This window comes from Brassica rapa, chromosome A02 (genome assembly GCF_000309985.2).
Source record: "Brassica rapa cultivar Chiifu-401-42 chromosome A02, CAAS_Brap_v3.01, whole genome shotgun sequence".
Taxonomy (NCBI): Eukaryota; Viridiplantae; Streptophyta; class Magnoliopsida; order Brassicales; family Brassicaceae; genus Brassica; species Brassica rapa.
The window spans coordinates 807,709-829,989 of NC_024796.2; the positions used below are offsets into that span (position 1 = coordinate 807,709).

At 40.8% G+C, this 22,281-nt stretch overlaps 8 protein-coding genes across 9 annotated transcripts; 3 read left to right on the forward strand and 5 right to left on the reverse strand.

Annotated features, from left to right (window-relative positions):
- Positions 1 to 29: 29 nt before the first annotated feature.
- On the reverse strand, positions 30 to 5,154 carry LOC103850572 (cellulose synthase A catalytic subunit 3 [UDP-forming]). Its single transcript, XM_009127342.3, has 15 exons — positions 4,897 to 5,154; positions 4,763 to 4,831; positions 4,421 to 4,616; positions 4,122 to 4,327; positions 3,951 to 4,053; positions 3,674 to 3,854; positions 3,298 to 3,564; positions 2,852 to 3,197; positions 2,640 to 2,777; positions 2,432 to 2,557; positions 2,133 to 2,345; positions 1,741 to 2,002; positions 1,377 to 1,579; positions 929 to 1,279; positions 30 to 849 (listed from the first exon to the last, which is right to left on the reverse strand). Exons 2-15 carry the CDS (start codon positions 4,784 to 4,786, stop codon positions 265 to 267), a joined length of 3,201 nt encoding a protein of 1,066 aa, XP_009125590.1. The 5' UTR covers positions 4,787 to 4,831; positions 4,897 to 5,154; the 3' UTR covers positions 30 to 264.
- A 267-nt stretch (positions 5,155 to 5,421) lies between these two features.
- Positions 5,422 to 7,149, forward strand: LOC103850575 (ribosomal RNA-processing protein 14). The gene is made up of 2 exons (XM_009127344.3): positions 5,422 to 5,536; positions 5,912 to 7,149. Exon 2 carries the CDS (start codon positions 5,912 to 5,914, stop codon positions 6,932 to 6,934), a length of 1,023 nt encoding a protein of 340 aa, XP_009125592.1. The 5' UTR covers positions 5,422 to 5,536; the 3' UTR covers positions 6,935 to 7,149.
- Positions 7,150 to 7,811: 662 nt separating this feature from the next.
- Positions 7,812 to 10,362, reverse strand: LOC103850576. Its single transcript, XM_009127345.3, has 6 exons — positions 10,080 to 10,362; positions 9,204 to 9,969; positions 9,053 to 9,115; positions 8,418 to 8,629; positions 8,228 to 8,343; positions 7,812 to 8,151 (listed from the first exon to the last, which is right to left on the reverse strand). The coding sequence occupies exons 1-6, from the start codon at positions 10,125 to 10,127 to the stop codon at positions 8,040 to 8,042; spliced, it is 1,317 nt and encodes a 438-aa protein (XP_009125593.1). The 5' UTR covers positions 10,128 to 10,362; the 3' UTR covers positions 7,812 to 8,039.
- An 865-nt stretch (positions 10,363 to 11,227) lies between these two features.
- Positions 11,228 to 13,081, forward strand: LOC117132099. The gene is made up of 2 exons (XM_033285648.1): positions 11,228 to 11,725; positions 11,822 to 13,081. The coding sequence occupies exons 1-2, from the start codon at positions 11,287 to 11,289 to the stop codon at positions 12,064 to 12,066; spliced, it is 684 nt and encodes a 227-aa protein (XP_033141539.1). The 5' UTR covers positions 11,228 to 11,286; the 3' UTR covers positions 12,067 to 13,081.
- On the forward strand, positions 12,255 to 15,598 carry LOC117131692. The gene is made up of 5 exons (XM_033283917.1): positions 12,255 to 12,642; positions 12,730 to 12,867; positions 13,745 to 14,598; positions 14,705 to 15,489; positions 15,595 to 15,598. The coding sequence occupies exons 1-5, from the start codon at positions 12,255 to 12,257 to the stop codon at positions 15,596 to 15,598; spliced, it is 2,169 nt and encodes a 722-aa protein (XP_033139808.1).
- Positions 15,599 to 16,370: 772 nt separating this feature from the next.
- On the reverse strand, positions 16,371 to 16,957 carry LOC117131696 (uncharacterized protein At4g04775-like). The gene is made up of 3 exons (XM_033283918.1): positions 16,918 to 16,957; positions 16,706 to 16,854; positions 16,371 to 16,568 (listed from the first exon to the last, which is right to left on the reverse strand). The coding sequence occupies exons 1-3, from the start codon at positions 16,955 to 16,957 to the stop codon at positions 16,371 to 16,373; spliced, it is 387 nt and encodes a 128-aa protein (XP_033139809.1).
- Positions 16,958 to 17,034: 77 nt separating this feature from the next.
- LOC117131699 lies at positions 17,035 to 22,280 on the reverse strand. The gene is made up of 8 exons (XM_033283924.1): positions 20,645 to 22,280; positions 19,857 to 20,570; positions 19,536 to 19,598; positions 19,239 to 19,301; positions 18,986 to 19,048; positions 18,415 to 18,848; positions 18,231 to 18,312; positions 17,035 to 18,156 (listed from the first exon to the last, which is right to left on the reverse strand). Exons 1-8 carry the CDS (start codon positions 21,530 to 21,532, stop codon positions 17,539 to 17,541), a joined length of 2,925 nt encoding a protein of 974 aa, XP_033139815.1. The 5' UTR covers positions 21,533 to 22,280; the 3' UTR covers positions 17,035 to 17,538.
- LOC117132100 lies at positions 18,152 to 19,821 on the reverse strand. Of its 2 annotated transcripts, XM_033285650.1 has the most exons (4): positions 19,536 to 19,821; positions 19,239 to 19,301; positions 18,986 to 19,048; positions 18,152 to 18,848 (listed from the first exon to the last, which is right to left on the reverse strand). In XM_033285650.1, exons 2-4 carry the CDS (start codon positions 19,266 to 19,268, stop codon positions 18,411 to 18,413), a joined length of 531 nt encoding a protein of 176 aa, XP_033141541.1. In that variant the 5' UTR covers positions 19,269 to 19,301; positions 19,536 to 19,821; the 3' UTR covers positions 18,152 to 18,410. The 2 variants fall into 2 exon arrangements, with proteins under 2 accessions (XP_033141541.1, XP_033141540.1); XM_033285649.1 differs by having other exon boundaries at positions 19,239 to 19,821.
- Position 22,281: the final 1 nt, after the last annotated feature.

A 22,281-nucleotide genomic window follows, 5' to 3' on the forward strand; every position in this document is an offset into this window, starting at 1 on the left:
CAGAACATCCTCAGAGGATACTTCCAAAGTCTATAATAAATGATTTCTTATTCCAAACAATAGATTTATGTTTTCTGTCTCTTGAAAAACACAACATGAAACTATATCCACTGCTTGCTTCTTCATCACATAAACAAAAAACTCTTTAATCTTACACCACGACACAAACAGACAATACACAAGACAAATAAAACAATAATAAATATAAACTTTATAATTATGTGTTTCTTAAACCACCCAAAAGTATATCATTGCTCTCACATCTCAACAGTTGATTCCACATTCCAGAATGTCCGGGCCAGTGACTCTTTTAGTGAAAGGATCGATCCTAACCCACAACAAGGAGAAGATCGAAGCCAAGAGAACAGACCAGACCACAACAATAGTAGGAGTCCTGTTCTGTCTCCCCATCAAACCCTTGAGGAAAGGGTACAAGTGAACAATCACCCAAAAGGCGAAGAACAGCTTACCAAATAGCGGTCCCCACGATTGGTATCCACTGTTGATAGCATACGAGAATCCCGCGACAACTCCCACGAGGTTTACGATGAGCAGCGTGGTGGGAGGAATCAGAAGCGTTGTCCATTTGAACAAGTAGAGCTCCGCGAAGTCTCCGTCTTCGTCTGAAGCCTTTGACGTGACAGTGAAGTTCGTGTCGATACCAGCTAGGACTTTGAGGAGACCTTGAAAGACGGCGAACAAGTGAGCTGATACACCACCGATGACCCAGAACTGCTCGTTTCTCCACCATTCGTCAATGCCTACGCCGCTCCACCTCATTTCGAGTATACCCGTGGCGAAAATAGACAGAAAGAGAGACAGAAACCATATACTTGCAATGTTACTGATCTGCAAATGAGGAACAACAGAACCAACAGCTGTTAAGTTTTTGAACTGTAATTAGAGATTGTTTCAAGGTGTCACAAACCTGAGGAATGATGAACTGGTTGGTGAAGAGACAAACGGCGGGCAATGTACAATAAAAGAGAAGAGGGACGGAGGTGAGTGGGTAGATGGTTGTGTTCACATACGCAAACCTCTCAAGAAACTTAAGCCTCCCACTGTAACCATACCATATAGGACAATGCCGACTGAAGAGAATCTCAACGGAACCTAAAGCCCACCTCAGCACTTGGTTCAGACGATCTGAAAGATTGATAGGAGCAGACCCTTTGAAAGCAGGAAGTTTTGGCATACAGTAAATGGATCGCCATCCACGGGCATGCATTTTGAACCCAGTCAGAATATCTTCTGTCACGGAACCATAGATCCATCCAATCTGAAGAAAGACAGCACAAAAGATAAACAGAGTGAGTGCCAAAGTGGGTATCTCAAAACATTGCAGTTTCATGTTAGGAGTTAAGAAGAACAAATACCTCCATTCCCCAATCTGATTTGTCCTCGTAACCACAGCTAATGACATGGATAGCCTCTTTAAGAAGGTTTTCAGGAGTTTCTGTAGGAGGAACACCGCCATTTTCCATTAGGGTAGAAGCAACAAAAACAGCGGACTGTCCAAATCGCTTCTCCAGGCTCATTTGCGACATCAAGAGCGCCTTTTCATCGTCAAAACCAGCACCTGAGTTTTACAAAATGTCAAATAGTTAGGGCATGAAATTATTTAGACCATGTAAGCATTTTTGCAAGCTACACCAAAATTTAGCAATTACAATTAGAAGACAAAGAACCCCTCCCCTAACTTGAAAGCCAAAGAAGAAATAAAAGCAGTTGCACTTGTACCTTCAACTCCCTCTTCTATGTCATCGAGGTTGAATACAGGAACAGTTGAGTCAGTATGCCTGCCTGATTTCTTTTTGTCCGAATCTTTCTTAGATTTGGAATTCTTCTTTCTTGATCCACCACAGAGCTTAGATAAGAGACTTGGCTTCTTGTGCTTTACTTTTATTGGAGGTTCATAACCATATAAGGCTGTTCTGTTGAAAACACACCCAGTTCCCACATATACAGGTCCTTGAATCCCATCCAAACCTCTCAAGTTAATCTGGAAAGCATATCACAGAATAACTATAAGAAAACTCAAGAAACTGAATGTTTTAAATGTATATTCATGTCTAAATCCAATATGAAAGAAGAAGAAAAAAAAAAGATGAAAGTATAGGTAGGTGACTTACATCAAAGAACACGGTATTACGATTAGCATATCTATCGTTCTTATCAATACCATCGAATCTTTGTGGGAACTGAACATAACAAACTTGCTTCCCTAGGTTTGGGTCCATCAGGAAGCACATTGCTTCTCTCAAAGCCTTGCTGTTATTAATGTAATGATCACAATCAAGATTCAAGATGAAAGGTCCGTTGGTAAGTACTGCTGAAACTCTAACCTGTTCATTTGAAAAAGTACCCAAATTAGACTAACAAAAGATGTTCAGAGAAAGAAGAAGTCAAAACTCCGAGATCAGAAACTTACAAGTGCATTCATAGCACCAGCCTTTTTGTGGTGCTGGAATCCTGGTCTCTTTTCTCGAGAAACATACACCAAACGCGGAAGCTCATTGCCCTCCGCATCAAGTCCACCATTTTGCCCTAAGAAAACCTGCATTCAACAAATGCTACTTCAACAATGAAATTCTCGAGAAAGCATACACACTTTCCATATTTATAACCAGTTTCCTTACCTGGATCATTCCTGGATGGTCCCTTGTATTATTTCCAGGCCATGGTGTACCATCTTGCATAACCCACCCTTCTTCAGGACACTTTAGGGCCTTGGAAACAAGTGCATTGATTCGGATCTTAAATTCCTCATATTCCCTCTGCGAGAAAATAAAAGGTCAATATATCATATACTCAAATAAGAGTGAGTACATGACTAAAACTACAAACTTACCTTCATGGCTCTACGATCTTTGACAAATGATGTCTGAACTTTATCCTTCAAGTAATCTATTTTCGCAGCAAAATACCATTCTGGTGCGCGAGGCTCGATGCTATATTTCTTGCAGAATGGTACCCATTTACGAGCAAACTCTGATGTTTCTGCAAGTGCTTCAAATGATAACATAGCAGCACCATCATCAGAAACATAACAAGACACCTTGTCAACTGGGTAGTCAACCGCCAAAATAGAGAGCACTGTGTTGGCTGTCACAAGAGGTGGCTCCTTCAGAGGGTCAACAGTACTCACGAAGATGTCCACAGCAGCTAACTGTGACGGCTCACCTTCACGATCATATCTGTCCCAAAATAGAGCATGGTCAGATTATAGTGAGAAATATCATACGCAGTCAATCCTTTTGAGTAGTTGCTTCAGAAGAATGGAGAAATACAACATACCTTAAAGCAAGCCTGTCAAGGTAGGTTTCACGGTTCACAGGAAACCATTTGGGAAACTGATCCAAAATCCAGGAAAAGGCAAACCAGATCTCACATATCACTGAGATCAGCCACAGAGTGAAGGCATTTGGCACTGGATTTGTTATACGGTAATGCAAGAAGAGACACAGGATAACAAGCCGCAACATAATAACCATCCTGTAGGGATTGATCCGTGATGAAGGAATCGAAACTTTCCTTGACAGAGGCTGCCTCGCTTCGTCATTCCTGTACAAGAAAAATAAAATTGGAAATAAGCATCAAGACACTGCTTGATAGGAAAGGTGATTAGATTATGCAATCACGGATCAAAAGAGATAACAAAACAAGAACTCACAGTAAAGCCTCATCTGCGAGGATATCAGTGCTAGCATCAATATCTCCTCCACCTCTTTCAGAAGCAGCCTGGGTGCTCACAGGACCACCAGTATTCTTCTCCTGCTTCATCTTCCACCCATCAACTCTCTCCTTCCAAGCTACATTCCCTAGCCCAACAGGATCCGAAATCCTTCTATTTGCTGCAGCGTGAACGACAACATAGTTCAGTGTTCAGAATTTTCACACAAACGAAAAAGCCTAGCTAAATATTAAGATAAAAAAAAGAAAATATTTACGTGATTGATTGATATCAGATGAATAGGGAAGACGCTTTCCACCAGCTATCGTAGAAGACACAGAGAGACGTTCAGGCGAGGCAGCAGAAAACTCTCCTGAAGTCTGTAAAAAAAAAAACAAAATCAGATCCAAAAACTCCAATGTAATAAACCTAAAGAAGAACGACTTACATCTTGTCTACTGGTGAGACGAGGGAGATGGTTGTGAGAAACCTCTTTGTCATACTCAGGCTGCCCCATCTCCTCACTTTTCCCACGCGTAAGATGCCATCCAAGCATCCGCTCTGAAATCTTCTCCTTCTGCGGGTAGTTGAGCTCAACGGTGGCCTCATCAGCGAATACATCCTCATCCTTATCACCGGGAATAGCAGGACTACCTAAATTACCAAATCATAGTAAGTAGTAAGTACCAATCTTGATCCATAGCTTCAAAAACATAATAATTGAGGAAAGAGTATGCATTGCATTACCCTTGTGCCTCTTGTAAGTGGTTTTGCACTGAGGACAAGATTGATTCCCATGCTTCCTCTCGTATTCATAGCAAGGCCTGCAAACAGGGAATCCACAGATATCACAGGCCACGAAACGGTCACCATCAACAGTCTTGCCAACATTGTCGCTGCAGATCTGGCATATCTGCCCACCGACGCTCGTCATCGGCTTCCCCTGCAACAAACAAGTTTCCAAAATTAGAAACCAAGTCGAATCACAGTTTCCAAAATTAGAAACCAAATCAGATCTCTCTCTAGTACACAAAAGTAAACGAATCCACTCGAATCACTATCTAAACTTCGATGATTAAGCAAACATACCGCGGTTTCTCCATCGGATTCCATCGTCGCTTACTTTCTCCGATCACCGAATCGTCGGGTAGCTCAAATCTGCTCGGAATCATCAAAAACGATTAGATCCGAGTAAGAGAAGTCAAATCTGAGAAGAAGCTTACCATGAGATCTGAAGATGGAGTCGTTGTGAGGTGACTCTTCAGATCTCTATGAATCTGCGATTCTTTCTCTAGAAGAGAGAGAGATATTTGTAAGCTGCTATTTGTCTCTCTGCTCTTTGCCTCTTGTCACTCTTCGGATTCATAAAACAATAATATTAAATATTGTAACAAATCATATCCGTCGGTAGGAAAAATAAATAAATCATTTTCATAGCCAACCAAGCAACCACCACCACCACCACCGACAACTCCAATTCGTTTTTTTTACAGTGTTGTAACAGTGAAAAAAAAACTTTTTAACTTACGATAAAACTTGTAGAAAAAAAATCTGAATTACTTAAAATTAGGCATTAAAAATATATTAATTTGATACTGACAGAGTGACAGTGATTCATATAGAGATGCTCCAACATTTACATCAGGTTGAAGACGACAGTATCTGGGTCAGAACTTAAAAGGCCCAACTATAAGACCATCAGGCCCACCAAGATTTGATTTCCGGTTTACTTTATTTCGATTCCGTTAAACCGAACCGTTGATAGACGGCAGTTACATAACCATTCGAACCCTAAACTTTTCGAAGCAACCTCTTCCTTCTTCTTCTCCACTCTGTCGCCGTTGCTTCACCATCGTCGTACCGGTAAGTCTCGCCTTCTTTAACTTTCTCCAGTAAAGTCTTCGTCTTTCCATTTGGGTTTTGTCTTCTTGTTAAGAAATTGAATCCTTTGGGGTAAGAATCGTTCAGAACTTAAGATAACACGTTAAGATAGGATTAAGCTTGTGTTTATACACTTTGTGAGCTTCTAGTAATCTGATATTTAGTAAATGAGTAGAATTGTAACAAGTTTTACAAGATTCAGGCCTAAAGTATCTGCACTAGCTTAGTTAAAGAGCTATATTACAAGCTCTTGTGTCCCATTGTTAACTCTTTTTGTATAGTTTTGATGTGTTGCTAGCTTCTGAAAGTGATTACTAGTTTTGTTAGCTTCTGATTTGGTTTTGGCAATTGTTATAGATGGCAAAGAAAAAGGAGAAAGTTGTTGATTCTGGATTGGGTACTATTAAGTCAATGGTTCATCAGCATTCCGAGTTCTTCGATACATTGGTAGAGCTCATCCCCGCGAGATTCTACTTACCTGATGAGACGGAGAGGAAGTGGTTTCCAGGTCTAAGCAAGGCTCAGAAAGCCAGAGCCAAGAGGAAAACGACCGAGAATCTAAAGAAAGCGAGGAGGGATAGGTTGGATCCTGAGAAGTCTTCTTTGACTACTCTTGATTTGCTGAAGCAGAAGATAGAGAAGGAGAAGAAGAAGTTGAGTAATGAGGCTGCTGAGGATGATAATGATGATGATGAGAGTGAGGAGGAAACTGATGGCAGAAAGGCTAAGAGTGATTCTGTTACTTACGAGGAGTTGAGGCAGCGTCTCCACCGCAAGATTGATGAGCTTAAAGGCGGTCGTGGAGGTTCAGAGAGACCAAGAAGCCATGAGAAGAGGAAGAAGATTGTGCCTAATAAGAGAAAGAGGGAGAAGACTGTGGAGGAGGAGGAGGATAAGGCTAAGCTGGATGTGGAAGAGGCTGCTAAGGATCTTACATATGGCTATGTCAAGATCGACGACGACGAGGAACACGGAAAGGGTACAAAGAAACGGAGGCTCTCCAAGTCAAGAGAGCTCGAGAGAGCTTTGAAGTTGGAAGCTGCGAAGAAGGATCCGGAGAAAGGGGAAGTGATTGCGAAGAAGCACTCGTGGCAGGCGGCTACAAGCAGAGCGGCGGGTATCAAGGTTCACGACGACCCGAAGCTGCTGAAGCAGAGTATTCACAAGGAGAAGAAGAGGCAGGAGAAGAACGCGGAGAAGTGGAAGGAGAGAGTCGAAGGGCAGCAGAAGGTTAGAGTTGAGAAGCAGCAGAAGAGGTCAGGGAACATTGCGGAGAGGATTGAGCAGAACAAGCAGAGGAAGATCGCTAAGAGGGAGAAGAAGCTCATGCGCCCTGGGTTTGAAGGTCGTAAAGAAGGGGTTATCAATGATGGAAAGTAGAAAACTCAAATTCTTCCATATGCTCCAAGATGTGATCATCTCAAAGAACATCTTTTGCTGTTTTGGGAATTTTCATGTTGTCAAAGTCCCTTAGCCATATCAGTTATCTTCTTTAGTTTTGTTTTGCAGTTTGCATACTTATCAATGCTTGTTATACAATGTGTTTCTTAAAGTTAATGGCCTTAAATCAAGTTTTGAAATAGAATTGAACTAAACCGAGTTGTATCCTGTTGTTCATATATAATTCCAGATTCTTGAAGTGCGAGTGTTAGCTAGAATCAATGGAGATACCATGAAGCCCTAGCTATTGTTATGACAATCCCACAGAACAAACTGAGCCTTAACTCTGGTAAGGATAGGTGCGTTGCAGCTGCTAGATGTGTGGCTTCAGGCTCAGGTTATGCATCGGCAATGGAGCTAATAACGCCAGATGAAGAGAAGTATGGGAACTCTTGGAATGCCTTGAGAAAGAAGCAATCATGGGTGATGATGATGGGAGAGACTTTAAAGATTACAACAGAAGAGCAAAGATTTTGACAAGAGTTCTAAGATCTTCAATACATCAAAGAACAGAGAGAACACTCTCCAGAGTAAACAATACTGTTGCTTATTTCATATTTATTTGTATCATTAGTGTTTGGTTCCTTATAATGTAATTTCCTGTAAGTTTGTAAGGATCCTCTCATTGTTAAACAACCTTAATAATGGAGATTTTCTTCTGAATATTCAAGTCCTAGATACTCTGTTCTGAAAAGCAGATCAAGTCCCAGAATTGTGATTCAAAGCCAAGATAACAGATGGATAACAATATATTCTCTTACATTTGACATGGTGATACTTTAATTCAATGAAACATCCTAAGAGACGCATTATTAAGGAGCCTTTAATAATATTTTACTATTCAAATAGGAGATGTTTATAACTTTCAGGTGTTAACTAACTCGAGAGAAAATAAATCTATAAATGAAGAAAAAGATAAGGCTGATGAGCAATGCTACTAGTGTTACAAATGCACATAGAAAGAAAAACTCTGCTACGAAAGCTTACACTAAAGTATCTGACAAAAAGTTTGTCAACTAGAAACTGGTCAGAAGCTTAAAGGAGTTCAGGTAAAGGCTATATTCTCCTTTGATGCTAGAAAATTGCAGGTCGAGTATATGGAGGCTGCGGCTGCTCTAACGACGAAGTCCTTATCCGAGAGCAGTGCATCCCCAGCTCTGCAACACAATTAAGATTTGAGTAACAAGTGTTTCAACAGTGTAATGAGATGAACAAGTAGTGAAAAGGCAATACCTAGAGTGAATTGGCGTTCCTAACTGTAAGAAGTTCTGACCAGAACTCAAGCTCAGGTTTTGCAGACCTCTGTCACAATGTGATTGCAGCTCTCTCACTTGGTTTAACCAGTTCTCCTGAACGTAAACTCAAAATCAGACGCTAACAAAAAGAGGAAAGGTGTGTGTTAAAGGTATCTCAGATTCTTTACCAGTTGTTTCTCTTCTTCTGATAGCGTTTGTTCGAGCTGGTTAAACAGCGCCATCCATCTGTTCTTGTGGTTAACGACCGTGGAAGACCTCGAAGCTCCATTGGTGAGTAAATTTGGGTCATTCTCTTGATCAGCTGGGAACTCTTTCATTATTAAGAAAGGTAGCTCTGTCGTCACAACTGCTCGAACCCTCTTCTTGCTACGGCGAAGAGCTGAAAATAACAAAATAATGATTTTCAGGAACAGCCAACCATTGTAGTTTTTAGGCCCGTGGGTTCGGGTAGTTCGGTTTAGTCTAGTTTTCTGGTAGTTCGGTTCGGTATTCGGGTAGTTCAGTTTTTAAGATTTTTACTGAAACTAACCGAAGTTTTTGGTTTTGATTATATTTTGGTTAAATACGGATAATTCGGTTCAAAAATTTTGGTTAATTTGGTTTGTTCGGCTCAAAATTTGGTTAACAAAAAAATTGAAAAACCGAGCTAACCAAACCAAACCAAAAACCAAAGTTTTTATAAACCTGCCAAATTGAACCGAATTAACCGGAAATTTTGGTTTGGTTTGGCTAGTTCTGTTCTAAACCGCAGGCCTAGTAGTTTTCATTGCATCAATGATCTTAAAAATGAGTTGTTGGTCACCTGAAACACGGCATTTGATGTCCTGATGAAGCAACTCCAACCACTGAGACGCAACTGTAGCCGCTGCAAGATGAAGATCTATCCATAAGCCACCCATGATAGTATTAAACCATGGATGCACATTGAGTAGTAATGAACTCAAGAAACATACCTTTGACAGTAAGAACACTAGCATGATTCAAACCTTCTGCCTCCTCGCTCGACAAGGAACTGGCATTTTCCGATAACTTATCTGCTGTAGTATTGTTATCTTCACTGAACTCACCATCTGGCATGTCATATCTAGAGGCATCAGTGTAGACACCTTCCAAGTTCTTCCTATGCCTCATTGGGTGGTGGTGATAGACGTTTCCGGAATCTTTATCAGACTCGACAATGCTTTGGATGATGGAGAGCACTTGCCTTTTGTTCCTCACATGGTTTATAATCCCAGGGTTGAGCTCATTGAGCAGCCCACTAGGAGCAGCTAACCTAGCAAACCTCTCAGCTTCTTCTTTCCTCGCAATCTCAACCTTCCTCTTCTTAACCATATCAGTAGCATCATTACTCTTGCTTCTCCGACCGCGTTTCCTCGGAGGAGCAGGTATCCCTCCGTGAGAAGAGGACACTGAAACCCCGCCGTGAGGGTTGGAGAGAAACCCGTTTTGTTTCATCGCTTCCCACAGCTTCATTGGATCGTTACTGGAACTCCCACACTCCGAAGAACCAGGTTTATCGCAAACAGAGGATAAATCATCGTTCAGACAGGTAGAAACCGAGTCGTTACTCTTAACCAAAGCTCCGTTATTATTACAATCAGCATCTGTCTTGAGAGCAAGCTTGCTGGAAGAAGAACACAACAGTTCAGTCTTGTTATTATCACTCGTCCCAAGACTCTGCCTTTCAATGTCCTTTTCATCTAATTCACTGCTTCCAATCTAAAACCCCCAAAAATTAAAACAATTAATTAATTAAATCGAGAAATTCAACAAAGTAATCATCAACCAAACTTAAGAACAAAGAAAGAAAAAAAGAGTAAAGGTGTTACCTTTAAGTCGGATCTGGTAATTAACGAAAGCCCTCGAGAGACATCCATTGCTGAGTCAAATTAATCCCTCGAAACGAGCAAAAATGGTGATTACAGATTCCTTTGATTCTCGAGGGAGAAGACCCAATTCGAGTGGATTAGGCTAGGGTTTGAAATCTGATGGTCGATTAGTGGAGATTCGAATTTGGATTGTGAGAGAGAGAGAGAGAGAGAGAAAGGAGGAGAAGAAGAGCGCGCGATGAGGGCGTAGTTTAATAACCTCTGACACGAACAAAAAGTGTGTGTGTGTTTTTTTTTTTTTTTTTGGGATCTAAAAAAGGTATTCAAATTCAAAACAGGCTCATTGATGATTTGGAGGGAATAGTGGTTTGGGCTTTTCGAAATGAATCTTGGGAGCTTATTACCGTATTCTCGGGCCCTTTTGACTTTTTTTTAAAAAGTGTGGACTTACACATTTTGATTTTATTATAAGGGTTTGTTTGCCAAATAACAAAAAAAAAGAAGGGTGAATTGGGCCAAAATACAAGAAGAATGTGGAAATTAGGCGGATACCCATAAGAGAAAAGATGTGGGCTTTCGATTGTCAGAAAGCAAAGCAAAATGACGATAAGGTCCTTCTATAAGATAAGGAAGAGGTTTTGCCGTAGGCTTAGTGTAGGTTGGAAGCTAAAAGGGTTATTGTTTTCGATTGGGGGGGTTAGTAATCATTAACCTAGAATATATACCCGCTAAAATAACTTTACGCAGTTTACAAATAGAATTGACGAATGAGCGGTTTCTACCTGTGATAACAGCCTGTGCATGGAAAGGAGGATCAGAGTAAAAAGATCTTCTAAGGCATGCAAAAAGTTTGTATGGGGGCTAGAGTGAGAAAGTTCATGTCGGGTTTCGCTATAAAAGGGGATCCAACCGGTGAGCTTATGCACCATAAACACTAAAGAAAATCGAAGGTATTAATTAGTTTCATCGTAGTTAATTTCTGAGAGTCATAAATAGAGAATGTTTTAGCTGTTGTTCGTCATGCATTAACTGTTGTTCGACTGCTATTTAGTGTTTTGTTATTTGTCACATGAAATCTGAAGATATCATCACCTGTCATTAAATATGAGAATGATTAGTTCGTTATTTTTTATTTTGCTGCAACATAAATTGCGGTTGCCATATCAGCGACATGCATTAACTCTTGTAGTATTCTTGTTTTTTCAGGATGGTTCGCTCTATCCGTATTTGGCTAGGTGAATGGAAGAAAAACGGAAACGAAGAATGGGATTTCATAGTCGACCCTGAAGATTATGGATATGGGTTGTTGATTAGCAAGACAGCCACCTTTGATATGCTCGACCAGATCGTAAGGCGCCGTTACAGCCTAAGTCAACGGACTCCGGTGGTTGTGACGTACCGTCTGCCTAGCTGGATGCTCGTGCCACTGGGTAACAAGACACCACCAACAACGATCGCTAACACGTCTGATCTCTCCTTGATCCTTAACGTGAGAACCTGGTTGGAGGATCTAGCAATCCTTGTAACAGTGGGGCCTAAAGGAGTGGCTGAGTACCATTTCCTGTGTCGAACAAGTTTCAACATTGGTGCAACCTCGTATGTTTTTGACATGACTGCCACTGAAAACTCAAGGGCTGCGTATGAAAGTAAGTATACGACCTCGGATAGGAAAACTCTACATTTAATTTGTTGTCTATTGTTTCATTATAATGATGTCTAAACCAATGATTTTTGTAATGCAGGTCTTGTGTTTGGTGATCGTGCAGCCCAAACTGAACGGGTGATGAACGCGATATTCCCTGAGGAAGCGATGCTTCTTTTTCATCGAGTGTCTTTGGAGATGGCGCACGCTGACTGTTACCGTGCAAATCGTAACCACAACACAGCTCCGGTGAGAGAAATCATTGAACTTGACAACGACGATGATGAAGTAATGATGGAAGGAACTCTCGAGGATGTTGTGCAAGGTTGGTTTTATCAACTTTGATTGAGTATGTGGAAAAGAAATTAGTACAAACACGTTTAATGCTTAGCATATCTGATGAGACTGGAAGTGTTAAACTTGGCTAACAAGAAAACGTAAAACTGTTAGCCTGATAAATAAGAAGTTTTATAGCAAAACTACTAATCGCTAAATATCACTGTGATGCAGGGATAACAGGGAGGACATCCGTAATGCCAGAACAAATCACGCAAGCCCAAGCACCGTCTGTGTTTTGGGATGTGGGAATGGACTTGTTGAACTACCCTACACATGGTCCCACCGAAGGAATCACTGGTGAAGGGGTTGAGAATACTATGCGTTTTTGGCAAGATGTTGCAAATGAGGGGTTTGCTTGTCCAGAAGGTTTACATGTCAATGACCCACCGGGAAATCAAAACATGGGTGTGGGTGAGCCAAACGCAGCAACGGATGATAATGGCGGTGGCTCATCAACAGGATCGACACATGCCCCGCTTGTGCCGACATATATAGGTGAACAAGTGCGTACAAATGAAATGGTAGAGGAACCGAGTGCGATTCAACTAGGGGAGTCTGCATGCATCCTCCCAACGAACACAGGTACGGGATGCTTTACGTTGAAAAAACAGTTTTTATGATATGGCGGACAAATTGTAAACAATTTTTAATACATTAATGTGAAAACAGAGAAGAGGGCTGGTAAAGCATTGGAAAAGACGCCAACAGAATTCGCTGAAGGGAGCAAGGCTACCATACATGGTGGACGTGAAAAGAAGGGTGGTCAGAGGGCAGAGCAAACTTCATCGGAAGGGAGTAGCACCGAGGGTGGGTGTCTTTAAAATGTTTTGTTGGGGAAAGGAAAAGGGGTTTGCAAGTTGGATTACCTTGTTGTCGCGTGTATTGTCTGTGGTTGATGGTGGTGTTTATGTTTTGGGTGGATAATGTTTAATTTGGTTTGTATGTTGTTTCTTTTAGACTGCTAAGTCATAAGTAGACGTTGTTGTATTTATGTTATCGCGCTAAATGAAAAACCCTCTAGCAATGCTTAATGAAAATAATCTTTGCTTTTAATATGGTTTAATGTTAGTTTTGCCTTCGCTGTGGTTTCTGTTATACTGCTAAGTGTTATATGTAGCCATAGTTGTATTTCTGTTGTCGCGCTAAATGGAAAAAACCGCTAGCATTTGTTAGAGAAAAGAATCTATGTTTTATTACGGTTTAACGTTTGTTTTGGATTGTGTGTTGTGTTTGTTAGACTGCTATGTCTTATGTGTAGCCGTGGTTGTATTACTTTTGTCGCGCTAAATGGAAAACCCTCTAGCATTGGTCAAAGAAAACAATCTTTATTTAAATAGGGTTTAATGTTTGATTTGGATTGTATGTTGTTTCTGTTAGACAGCTAAGTCTTACATAACCTTTATTGTATTCATGTTGACGCGCTAAATGAAAACCTCTGGCAGTGCTACCTTAAAAAAATATTTGTCATATTACTGTAAAATGGAACATATAAAGGGAATTTGTAATACAACAACGTGCATTATATGAAGACAATAAAATTATTACACAAGTACATCGTTTGGAAATATAATGAGAAATATAACTTCTTCTAGTTTGGCACGGAATCTATATAGTTTTGGTTTGCTAGTTAAACTTTTTGGCATTGTAGCTGTCCTAACCATTTCCGTGATGTATATGTTTATAGGCGAGTTAGGAGAATACGGAAACAATGTTACTGAGGGCATGATGTTCAGAAACAGAGAGGCTTTCAAGCAACATATGGCTATTTATGCCATAAGCATGAAGTTTCAGTACAGAAGTAGGAAGTCAGAACCAGGGCTGATGGTACTTGAATGCTGTGGTCTGAATTGCCCATGGAGAGTGTATGCAGTCAAACTTAAGGATGCTGATGTGTTCGAAGTTCGGAAAGTGGTATCAGAGCATACATGCTCGATAGATGAGCGTGGCGGTTATCAGACTCAAGCTACTTCATCGGTTATTGGAGAGCTAATGCGAAACAAGTTTGGAAGCGCCGGCGGAGGACCTAAACCGCGTGAAATAAGGCAGATGATGCGTGGCGACCATGACGTCAATATTTCATACTGGAAGGCATGGCGTTCTAGGGATGTGGCCATTGATAAAGCTAAAGGTACCACACAGTCATCTTACCACCTCTTACCAGACTACCTACAAAGGCTGGTGACTGCAAATCCGGGGACGATAACAAAACTCTACACTGAAACAGTTGAGGGTGGTGGCGAACGTTTCAAATATATGTTTGTCGCTTTTGGCGCTTCAATCAAGGGTTATGAGTTCATGAGAAAAGTGGTGGTGGTTGATGGTACTCACTTGAAAGGGAAATATGCAGGGTGTTTGCTGACTGCGTCTGCCCAAGATGGCAACTACCAGATATTTCCTCTAGCTTTTGCAGTAGTTGACAGCGAAAACGACTCTTCATGGGAGTGGTTTTTTGAGCAGTTGTCGGCATTTGTTGAGCGGGATGATGAGTTGGTGTTTGTATCTGATAGGCACATGTCTATATACAAAGGTCTTAGCAAGGTAATTAATTGATTGCCGTGTCTTTGATCATCAGATTATGTTAAAAATGCGTATATGCACATGCATTAACCGTGAATCATGCTAATTAAATGATGTGTGCATGCAGGTCTATCCGGGAGTGGGGCATTGTATCTGTGTGGTTCATTTGAAGAGAAACATAAGGTCAAATTTCAGAGCTCGGCACCTGGAATATCTCGTTGCTAAAGCAGCTAGGACCTTCAGATTGCAGGAATTCTATACAACTTTTAACGAGATTAAGACAATGGATCCGGCATGTGCTGAGTACTTACTTGATATTGGGTTAGAGCATTGGGCCAGATCACATTTCCCGGGAAAGAGATATAATATCATGACAAGCAACCTTGCGGAATCATGGAATTCTGTTTTGCGGGAAGCTAGAGAATTTCCGGTAATACCTTTGATCGATTTCATTCGTACTAAGCTCACAGGTTGGTTTGCAACGCGAAGGGAAGCAGCCCAGAAGAATATGGGTTCAATGTCGCCAAAGGTCTCCGGAATGCTAACCAAAAGTTTTGAGCAGACAGGTGGATACGGCGTAACTCAAATTGGAGAGGACGAGTACGAGGTGCGCAACAAGAACGGAGGGAGCTTTCACGTTGACCTCGATAAAAAAACATGTAGCTGTTACGAGTTTCAGGTGCTTGCCATTCCATGTTCACATGCTATAGCTGCTGCAATCAAGGCAAAGATTAGCGTGGAATCGTTAGTTTTGCCTGCATACACTATTGAGGGGCTGAGGTCGGCATATGCAGGGAGTGTATTGCCAGTGCCTGACTACACAGGTGTGTCTGATTTGGTTTCTGACTTTGGTGGTATGAAACTGTGTCCTCCAGTGACAAGACGCCCACCTGGGAGGCCGAAGAAGCAGAGGTTCTTCTCCAGGGGGGAAAAAATAGTAAGTATACTAACTAGATTTAATGGAATAGAGATACAATATGATTTACTATTTGACCTGATCGATAAAAATGTTTGCAGATGAAACGCACTAAGAGGAGGGCCTTGTGTAGCCGTTGCAAGGGGCTGGGACACAACAAAGCCACTTGCAAGGAATCTATATAAAATGTTGGGGAAGCTTGTAGGAAGGAATTTGTGGCGTAGGAAGAGTTGTATGGAAAGGGGTGGGATCATGATGGACAACTGCTATTTATCTTGTGTGATATTGTAATAGTAGTTATCCGATCATATAGGTCTGTTGGAGTTAAGATGTAACGCTTTATTATTATAAATAAAAATTCCTTCCATTATTTAAGTGTGATACAAAGGTTTGTTTTGGTCGTATACTTCATTTAATCATGTGAACACATACGTTAACATCTGAGGGAAAACTGAAATGTTGAAACCTTAAATTTAATGCAGCAAAAGTTTTAACACCAAAATAATTCTACGACAGTATTATAGCACGGTAAAGTTTATTTGTTGTGAAACTGATAAAATTAGTTTGCTAAGAAGGGCCTTAAACAGGAATAAATCCCACTACAATTTATCATTTCTATACTTGCATTATAGCACGACAGCAATTCTCGTCTATTGCCAACAGACCCATTGGATTGATACTGTCGAGCCCCTAGTTAAAACCTCAATCCTTTCAACCAGACACCGTCAAGCAAATTGTTTTATTTGTGCTAGAGTAATGTGAAATTTCTCCTTACGCAATCAAACATACAACAACACAATTAAGGACAAGGTTGCATGGGTTTTTTTAGTGGATTAAGACAATGGATAACATAGCATTGGGATCGGCATTCCTACACTTATAATATAGCACAACAACATTTCCTGTCTCTTGCTAACTCTACCATTAGCTTGGTACGCTCGCTATCTTTCGTTATTGAACTTAGTTCTGCTCTAACATTGGAGATGTCTGCTTTCAGCTCTGAAACTTCACACTTTAGGTCCTCTACCTCTTCCACCACACGTTCGTCAGTCCATGTGAAAAGATGGAATTTGTCCTGAACATGGAAATATGAAGCAATATCACCCTCTCAATTAAAGGATTGTTCTGGAACTACTTACCAATAAGCTCTATCATGTGTGGGAGCATTAACATACTTCACTAAATACTTGCTATAGGTGGAAAATCAGTTACCTCCTCTGATCCGTTCGGACAGCAGTAGAAGAGCCGACCGGGGTTTTTTGCAGTCCCTGATGTCCTAATCACTGCTTCTTCACCACAACGACAGAATTGCGGGATCCCCCTCGGTTTCTCAACTCTTCGCCGCCTAGAACGTGTTCCCCCTGTAAAACATAGAACATTTTAAATAGATGATATTCCTTGCTAAAAAGAGCGTAGCCACGTACCGGGTGCTGAGGAGGAGCTTCCCTTGGTTTGGGTCGACATATCAACGGCTCAATCTCTCCTTTTTTTTCCGGCGAGCTAGGGTTATGAAGAAGCGGAGTCTCGGGGGTAGAGTTAAATAAGGGGAGCAGGAAAGACAACGACGTCGTTTAGATCATCAATACATGAGCACAATCACCAAAGTTTATCTAAGGAAATAATGTCTAACGACGACGTTTTGTTACAAAAAAGCGGAGTATCGGACTTAAATTCTAGAAATTAAACCGTAATTATATGTAAACCAAGTTCCGGACCGCCTGGTTTGTCCGTATTCAGTCTCGCATGTTGTCTTGTTAGCATGCTAAATTGTTAACTTGTATGTGTAGTATATGAGCTAAGTCAGGTTAGTTGGGCCCCGTTTGCATAAGGAGCATAATTGAAATGTAATTATATTGAGGCGGTCTTGTTAGCAGGATACAGACAAAACATTTAAAGCCGAAAAGGGTAACTTTCCGAAACATCTTACAAATGAGTTTTCGATCTTAGAAACAACAACATTAAACAAACTAACAAACAACAAAATATGAGATTGAGCAGACGATCTCCATGACGCGGGAAATGAGACATAGGCTACAAGTTCACACTCAGATGAGTCCCATGTATTCTTCATAGATCATAACTGTGAGGCGCTCGACCTCAACGTCTAGCACATCAGGTGTGATGCATTTGCAGACTTCGAGACCCCCAACCGCGTGAGCTTGGATTAGAAAAATAGAAGTAACGCCGGAGTCAAAGGAGGTGGTGTTCTGAGGGATGGAACGAGGTCTGTCGATGGTGAATGTCTTCATGTCTTTGGAACTGCATTGTTTCCCAGCTTGTTTCAGTATGTAAGGAAACATCTGCGAAATAGAACGCATTTCTGACGTGATCATCCCGTCCGTCCTGAGAGAGGTGTTTGAGTCTAAAACAGAAACCTGGCCTAGGGATGAGTCAACGCAAACACCAACCCAATGCTTCTTGTCAAAATTGAACGGGAAGTAGAAACGATTAGCTTCATCAATTGGGAAATCTCGAACTAAATAGTCAGCTAATGCGGCTGGAAATCGAAAACTTTCTTTCTTAGGTGCTTTGGAGAATTTGAAAAACGTCTTAGCAAGGAGTGAGACAAACTTTGTGTCCAAAAAAACAGAGTTCTTTGATTGGAGGGAGACTGGATAGGATTGGAAAACTAAACGGGTATGATGAATGAGGACGTCAAGAGCCTACAACATTGACAACATCAGTTGAGCCCTCACCCAGATTGAAAATTAATATATATCTAAAATTAAAACATTACCTTTGGTGGTAAGTGCGTAGACCTGTCAACAATTGCAGAGAGCTCTTTACTAGTGAGAGATAAGCCATCAAGTTTTATTGTGCTGCGGTAAAAGGCACATACATTATAAGAAATAGTTTTAGCATGCTAAAATAACGGATGTAGTATAATATTTTCATTAGCATATCTAGTAGAATGTGCTTACAATGGGGACTCCAGCTTCGATGAAAGTTCAGCGAATTTCACAGCGTAGTCAACGTTGGGGACCCTTCTAGTGGCATTCACATGCGCCTCCCACGCACGCACCAGTATACGTTTATCACACTGGTAATCACCAACTAGTGACCTAGGAACAACTCGTGGACGCTTGCTTTTCCTGTAAAGCGGCGCTGGAGCATCGTTCTCATTGGAAGTTGGTGGTGGATCGACTGTCATATGTTCATCACCATAGTCCTCGCTGTCAGGGGCGCTTGTTTTGGATAGTTGAGGATCTTCCTGCGTCAGGCCAAGGGAGAATGTTGGCTGGGGAAATGCAAGACTAGTGTCTCCACTGTCCTTCGATATGGGATCGTTTTCAGCCACGAGTGGGTCTCGACTATCACCAACTACAGTAGGTTCTTTTGATCTTGGGAGATTTTCCTGAAGAGGAATATTGAGATTATAATAACGTTGGTATTAGATATGGTTAGCATTTGTCTAAAAAATTCGCCATCCAAAATTTATAGCAAGTGGAGATTAGGGTTACCAGACATTAAAAATTGACACAAATTACTTACACTGTCTTGTAGATGAGGATTGGTCTCCACAGCCGGAGCGTTTGTGTCCAGAAGGACATCGACCTGCAGATGAGTCGAAAACGTTAACATACATTGATGTTGAAAGACATGCTAAACGTATGAAAAAAGCAGTCTACTTATAACTTTAGCAAAATAAACAAAAATCTTATCAATCAAAAAAAAAAAATTTGGTTGGTACCAACTCATTCTTTGTTTCAGAGAAGTCAATCCTATGTTGTTTCAGATTACTTACACTGTCTTGTAGATGAAGATTGGTCTCCATAGCAGGATCGTCTGTGTCTGAACGGGCATCGGCCTGCACATGAGTCCAAACGTTACCTCACAATTTGTTGCAGAGCATGCGAATAGTAAAGAGTACAGTGCTAATATTATTATCAAACTAATATACTTCCTAACAAATCAAATCAGGTAGATGCGTTCTATTCCCCGTCGAAGTGAGCTAACAATGGAAAAAGAAATATATTTCGAACTAGTAAGTCATATTTGTTGTTTGAGAGAAGTAAATCCTAAGTTGTTACAGATTACTTACACTGTCTTGTACATGAGGATTGGTTTCCACAGCAGGAGCGTCTTTGTCTGAAAGGACATCGGCCTGCACATGACCACAAACGTTAGCAAACACTAATGTAAAATGACATGCTAAAGTAAATAGTACAATGTAATAATCTGTTTATCATACTAACGTTCATCCTACCAATTCAAATTAAAAAGGTGCAATCTAATTCGAGTCGTGGATAGCTAACGATTCAAAGAAAAAAAAATGGATAAGCTATAGAGTAATATGAATTTCAGATGGATCCCCCTTACATTCGGTTCGGATTCGAGATTAAAGTCCGCATCATCATCATTAGTTTCTTCGACTACACCTTTCTCGGCCGTTATACCCTATGACATCAAAGAGTATTGCATCACCAAATATGGTGGCAATTAGATTGTGTTTTAAGAAAAGGCATGGTGAGGTCACCTTCTTTGTTTGGAGTGAGTGCTGATTTGCAAAACGGACAGCCTCATTGATGATGTTATTTGTGTTTGCAGGAGTGGTGCTACCCGACTGGTTTCTCATTCCAAAATGAGATGAGTGTGGGGTAGGAGGTGGTGGGGGGTTATGTGGGGCAGTGCAAAGAGGAGTGACCAACTTCGTAATATCCCTCCGAAAAATCTGGAACATGTCTTCGATGTCGGAGCGCAAAAGCTGATGCGAGGTCGTTACATTGTCAACGAGATTCTGGATTTGTACCCCCATCTTGCTCAATTCTGTTGAGACACTCTTTCTTACAATGTCTGCAACATAATCAGCGTCGAGAGCCTCCGTGACAGGCTCTTTCAGGTTCACTTTGGTGTTCTTCCGTGACCTTTTTTTTCCTGTTTTACCGTCTTCACGCATTCGGTTCACGTCAGCTTTGGTAGCCCCACCGGTAAAATGGGAGTTAGCAAACGCAAATCCATCTTCAACACACTTGACCATATTGGTTACAAGCACATCTTCACCGTCATCGGAAAATCCGAGTTCGGGGTTGAGAAGAAATTCTTCAACTCCCGCAGTGATAATAGAAACAACGTGAGCCTGCAGGGCAATAACATCATCAACTTACTGGCAAATTGTGACCATTGATACCAATATAGACTTGAAATGTATACCTTCGCGGCAGTATCAATATCAGTGACATGCACAGTATTGATACTTTTCTTTCCCTTTCCATCTTCATCAACAGATTCATCGCCGTCTGAGGCAGAAGATCCACCATCTTCAACAACTCCAGTAAGCGACGGAACAGCTTCAATCATTAGAAGCTGTAATGATAGCACAAACCCTTTGAGAGCAATGGTGTTCTGTGATAGTGATACTTCATCTCTCTCTTTTATGCTGCTCATAAGCATGTCGAAGGAAGCCCGCCCCCACGGGAACGCAAGGAACTGATCAACATCTTTGATCATCTCGGCATGCTGGTGAGCAATTCGCGGATTGTGAGACGTTGGCACTATAACGGCTGAGAGCAAAGCAAGCAGGGCGTACTTAAACCTAATTTCCGGATCCGTAACTGTTTTCTTCCTTAGCATGCTAACAACATAGCTTACCGGAACTTCAGTCATTAACCCAAAAAGCTCACCCCAATATGGCTTCTCTGTTATACTCTTCGTGCTCCTTTTCTTCGAATGAGTGGGATACTGCTGGCAGTTGAGGCCGGTCACCATCGCAAATTCTCTGAGGGAGAACCTAACTGGTTTACCGGCGAAAAGAAACCAGGCTTCGTTTTTCTTCACGATCTTCAACTGTCTTGATATAAGAAATCTCCCAAATCGTCCAGAGAATGACGGTTTATCGGCAATTTCCACCAGTTTCCCAAAAGGGGTCTTCCGGATAGCTTCGATTTCATCTTCAGTTAGAGCGTTTAGAATTTTGGTGATGGCAGAAGGTTTATGATATGGAGTAACCCTAATTCCTAGTGGTTCATCACCAACGGCGAACATGCGAGGTGGGAATTGAAGATGTGGGGTTTCATCGGTTTCATCGGCGCCTGACGACATGGGGTAAAATCAATTTCTCTTATACTACAAAGAAAGTAGAAAGAGATGGAGATATATATATTTAGAAGCATAAGTCTCAATATATATAGATGAAAGATGATGAGAAAGGTTAGAAAGAAGTTATCGAAAGTTGAGAATGTAAGGATAGTGATAGGTTTCAACTTGTCTGACAAAAAGTGGTTTCGTGTTGTTTTGGTTAAACACAAAAGTAATAAAATATTGTGGAGAGAATATAAAAGTTAAGAATACGGTAGGGGTAGTTTCGTCCAAGCAAGTCTAACACTTTGCCTAGAAGTACGTAAATGTGCATAGAGCTAAATACACTAAAGAGCTAATGTGTAGAGTGCAATTTCTCAAAAAAGAATAGAAATTAGATTGGTAAAGAAGAGATATAGAAAAAGAAAGTAGGAGATAGAGAAATTTTGGTCAGTTAGTGAATTTTTATATTTTTTGTATGGTTAGTGAGTAATTTTCCTTATTATTATCAGGTTCTTCTTCCAATTTAGAATTTTCAGTTCAGGGCCTACCAATAGTTAACAAGCTATTATTTTTTGTGAAAATACCATATGACCTACTGATAAAGGTTTGAAGATTTTTACATCAAATATGGAATTCGATTCCTAGAGAATTTAATTTCTTACAAATTTTATGATGTGAGCTTATAAGAGGTTTGCAAAGTTTAAATGCAAAATTTTCTTTGATCTCTTAAAATTCGAGGTATAAATGTTTTGAGAATTTTTTCGTTTAAA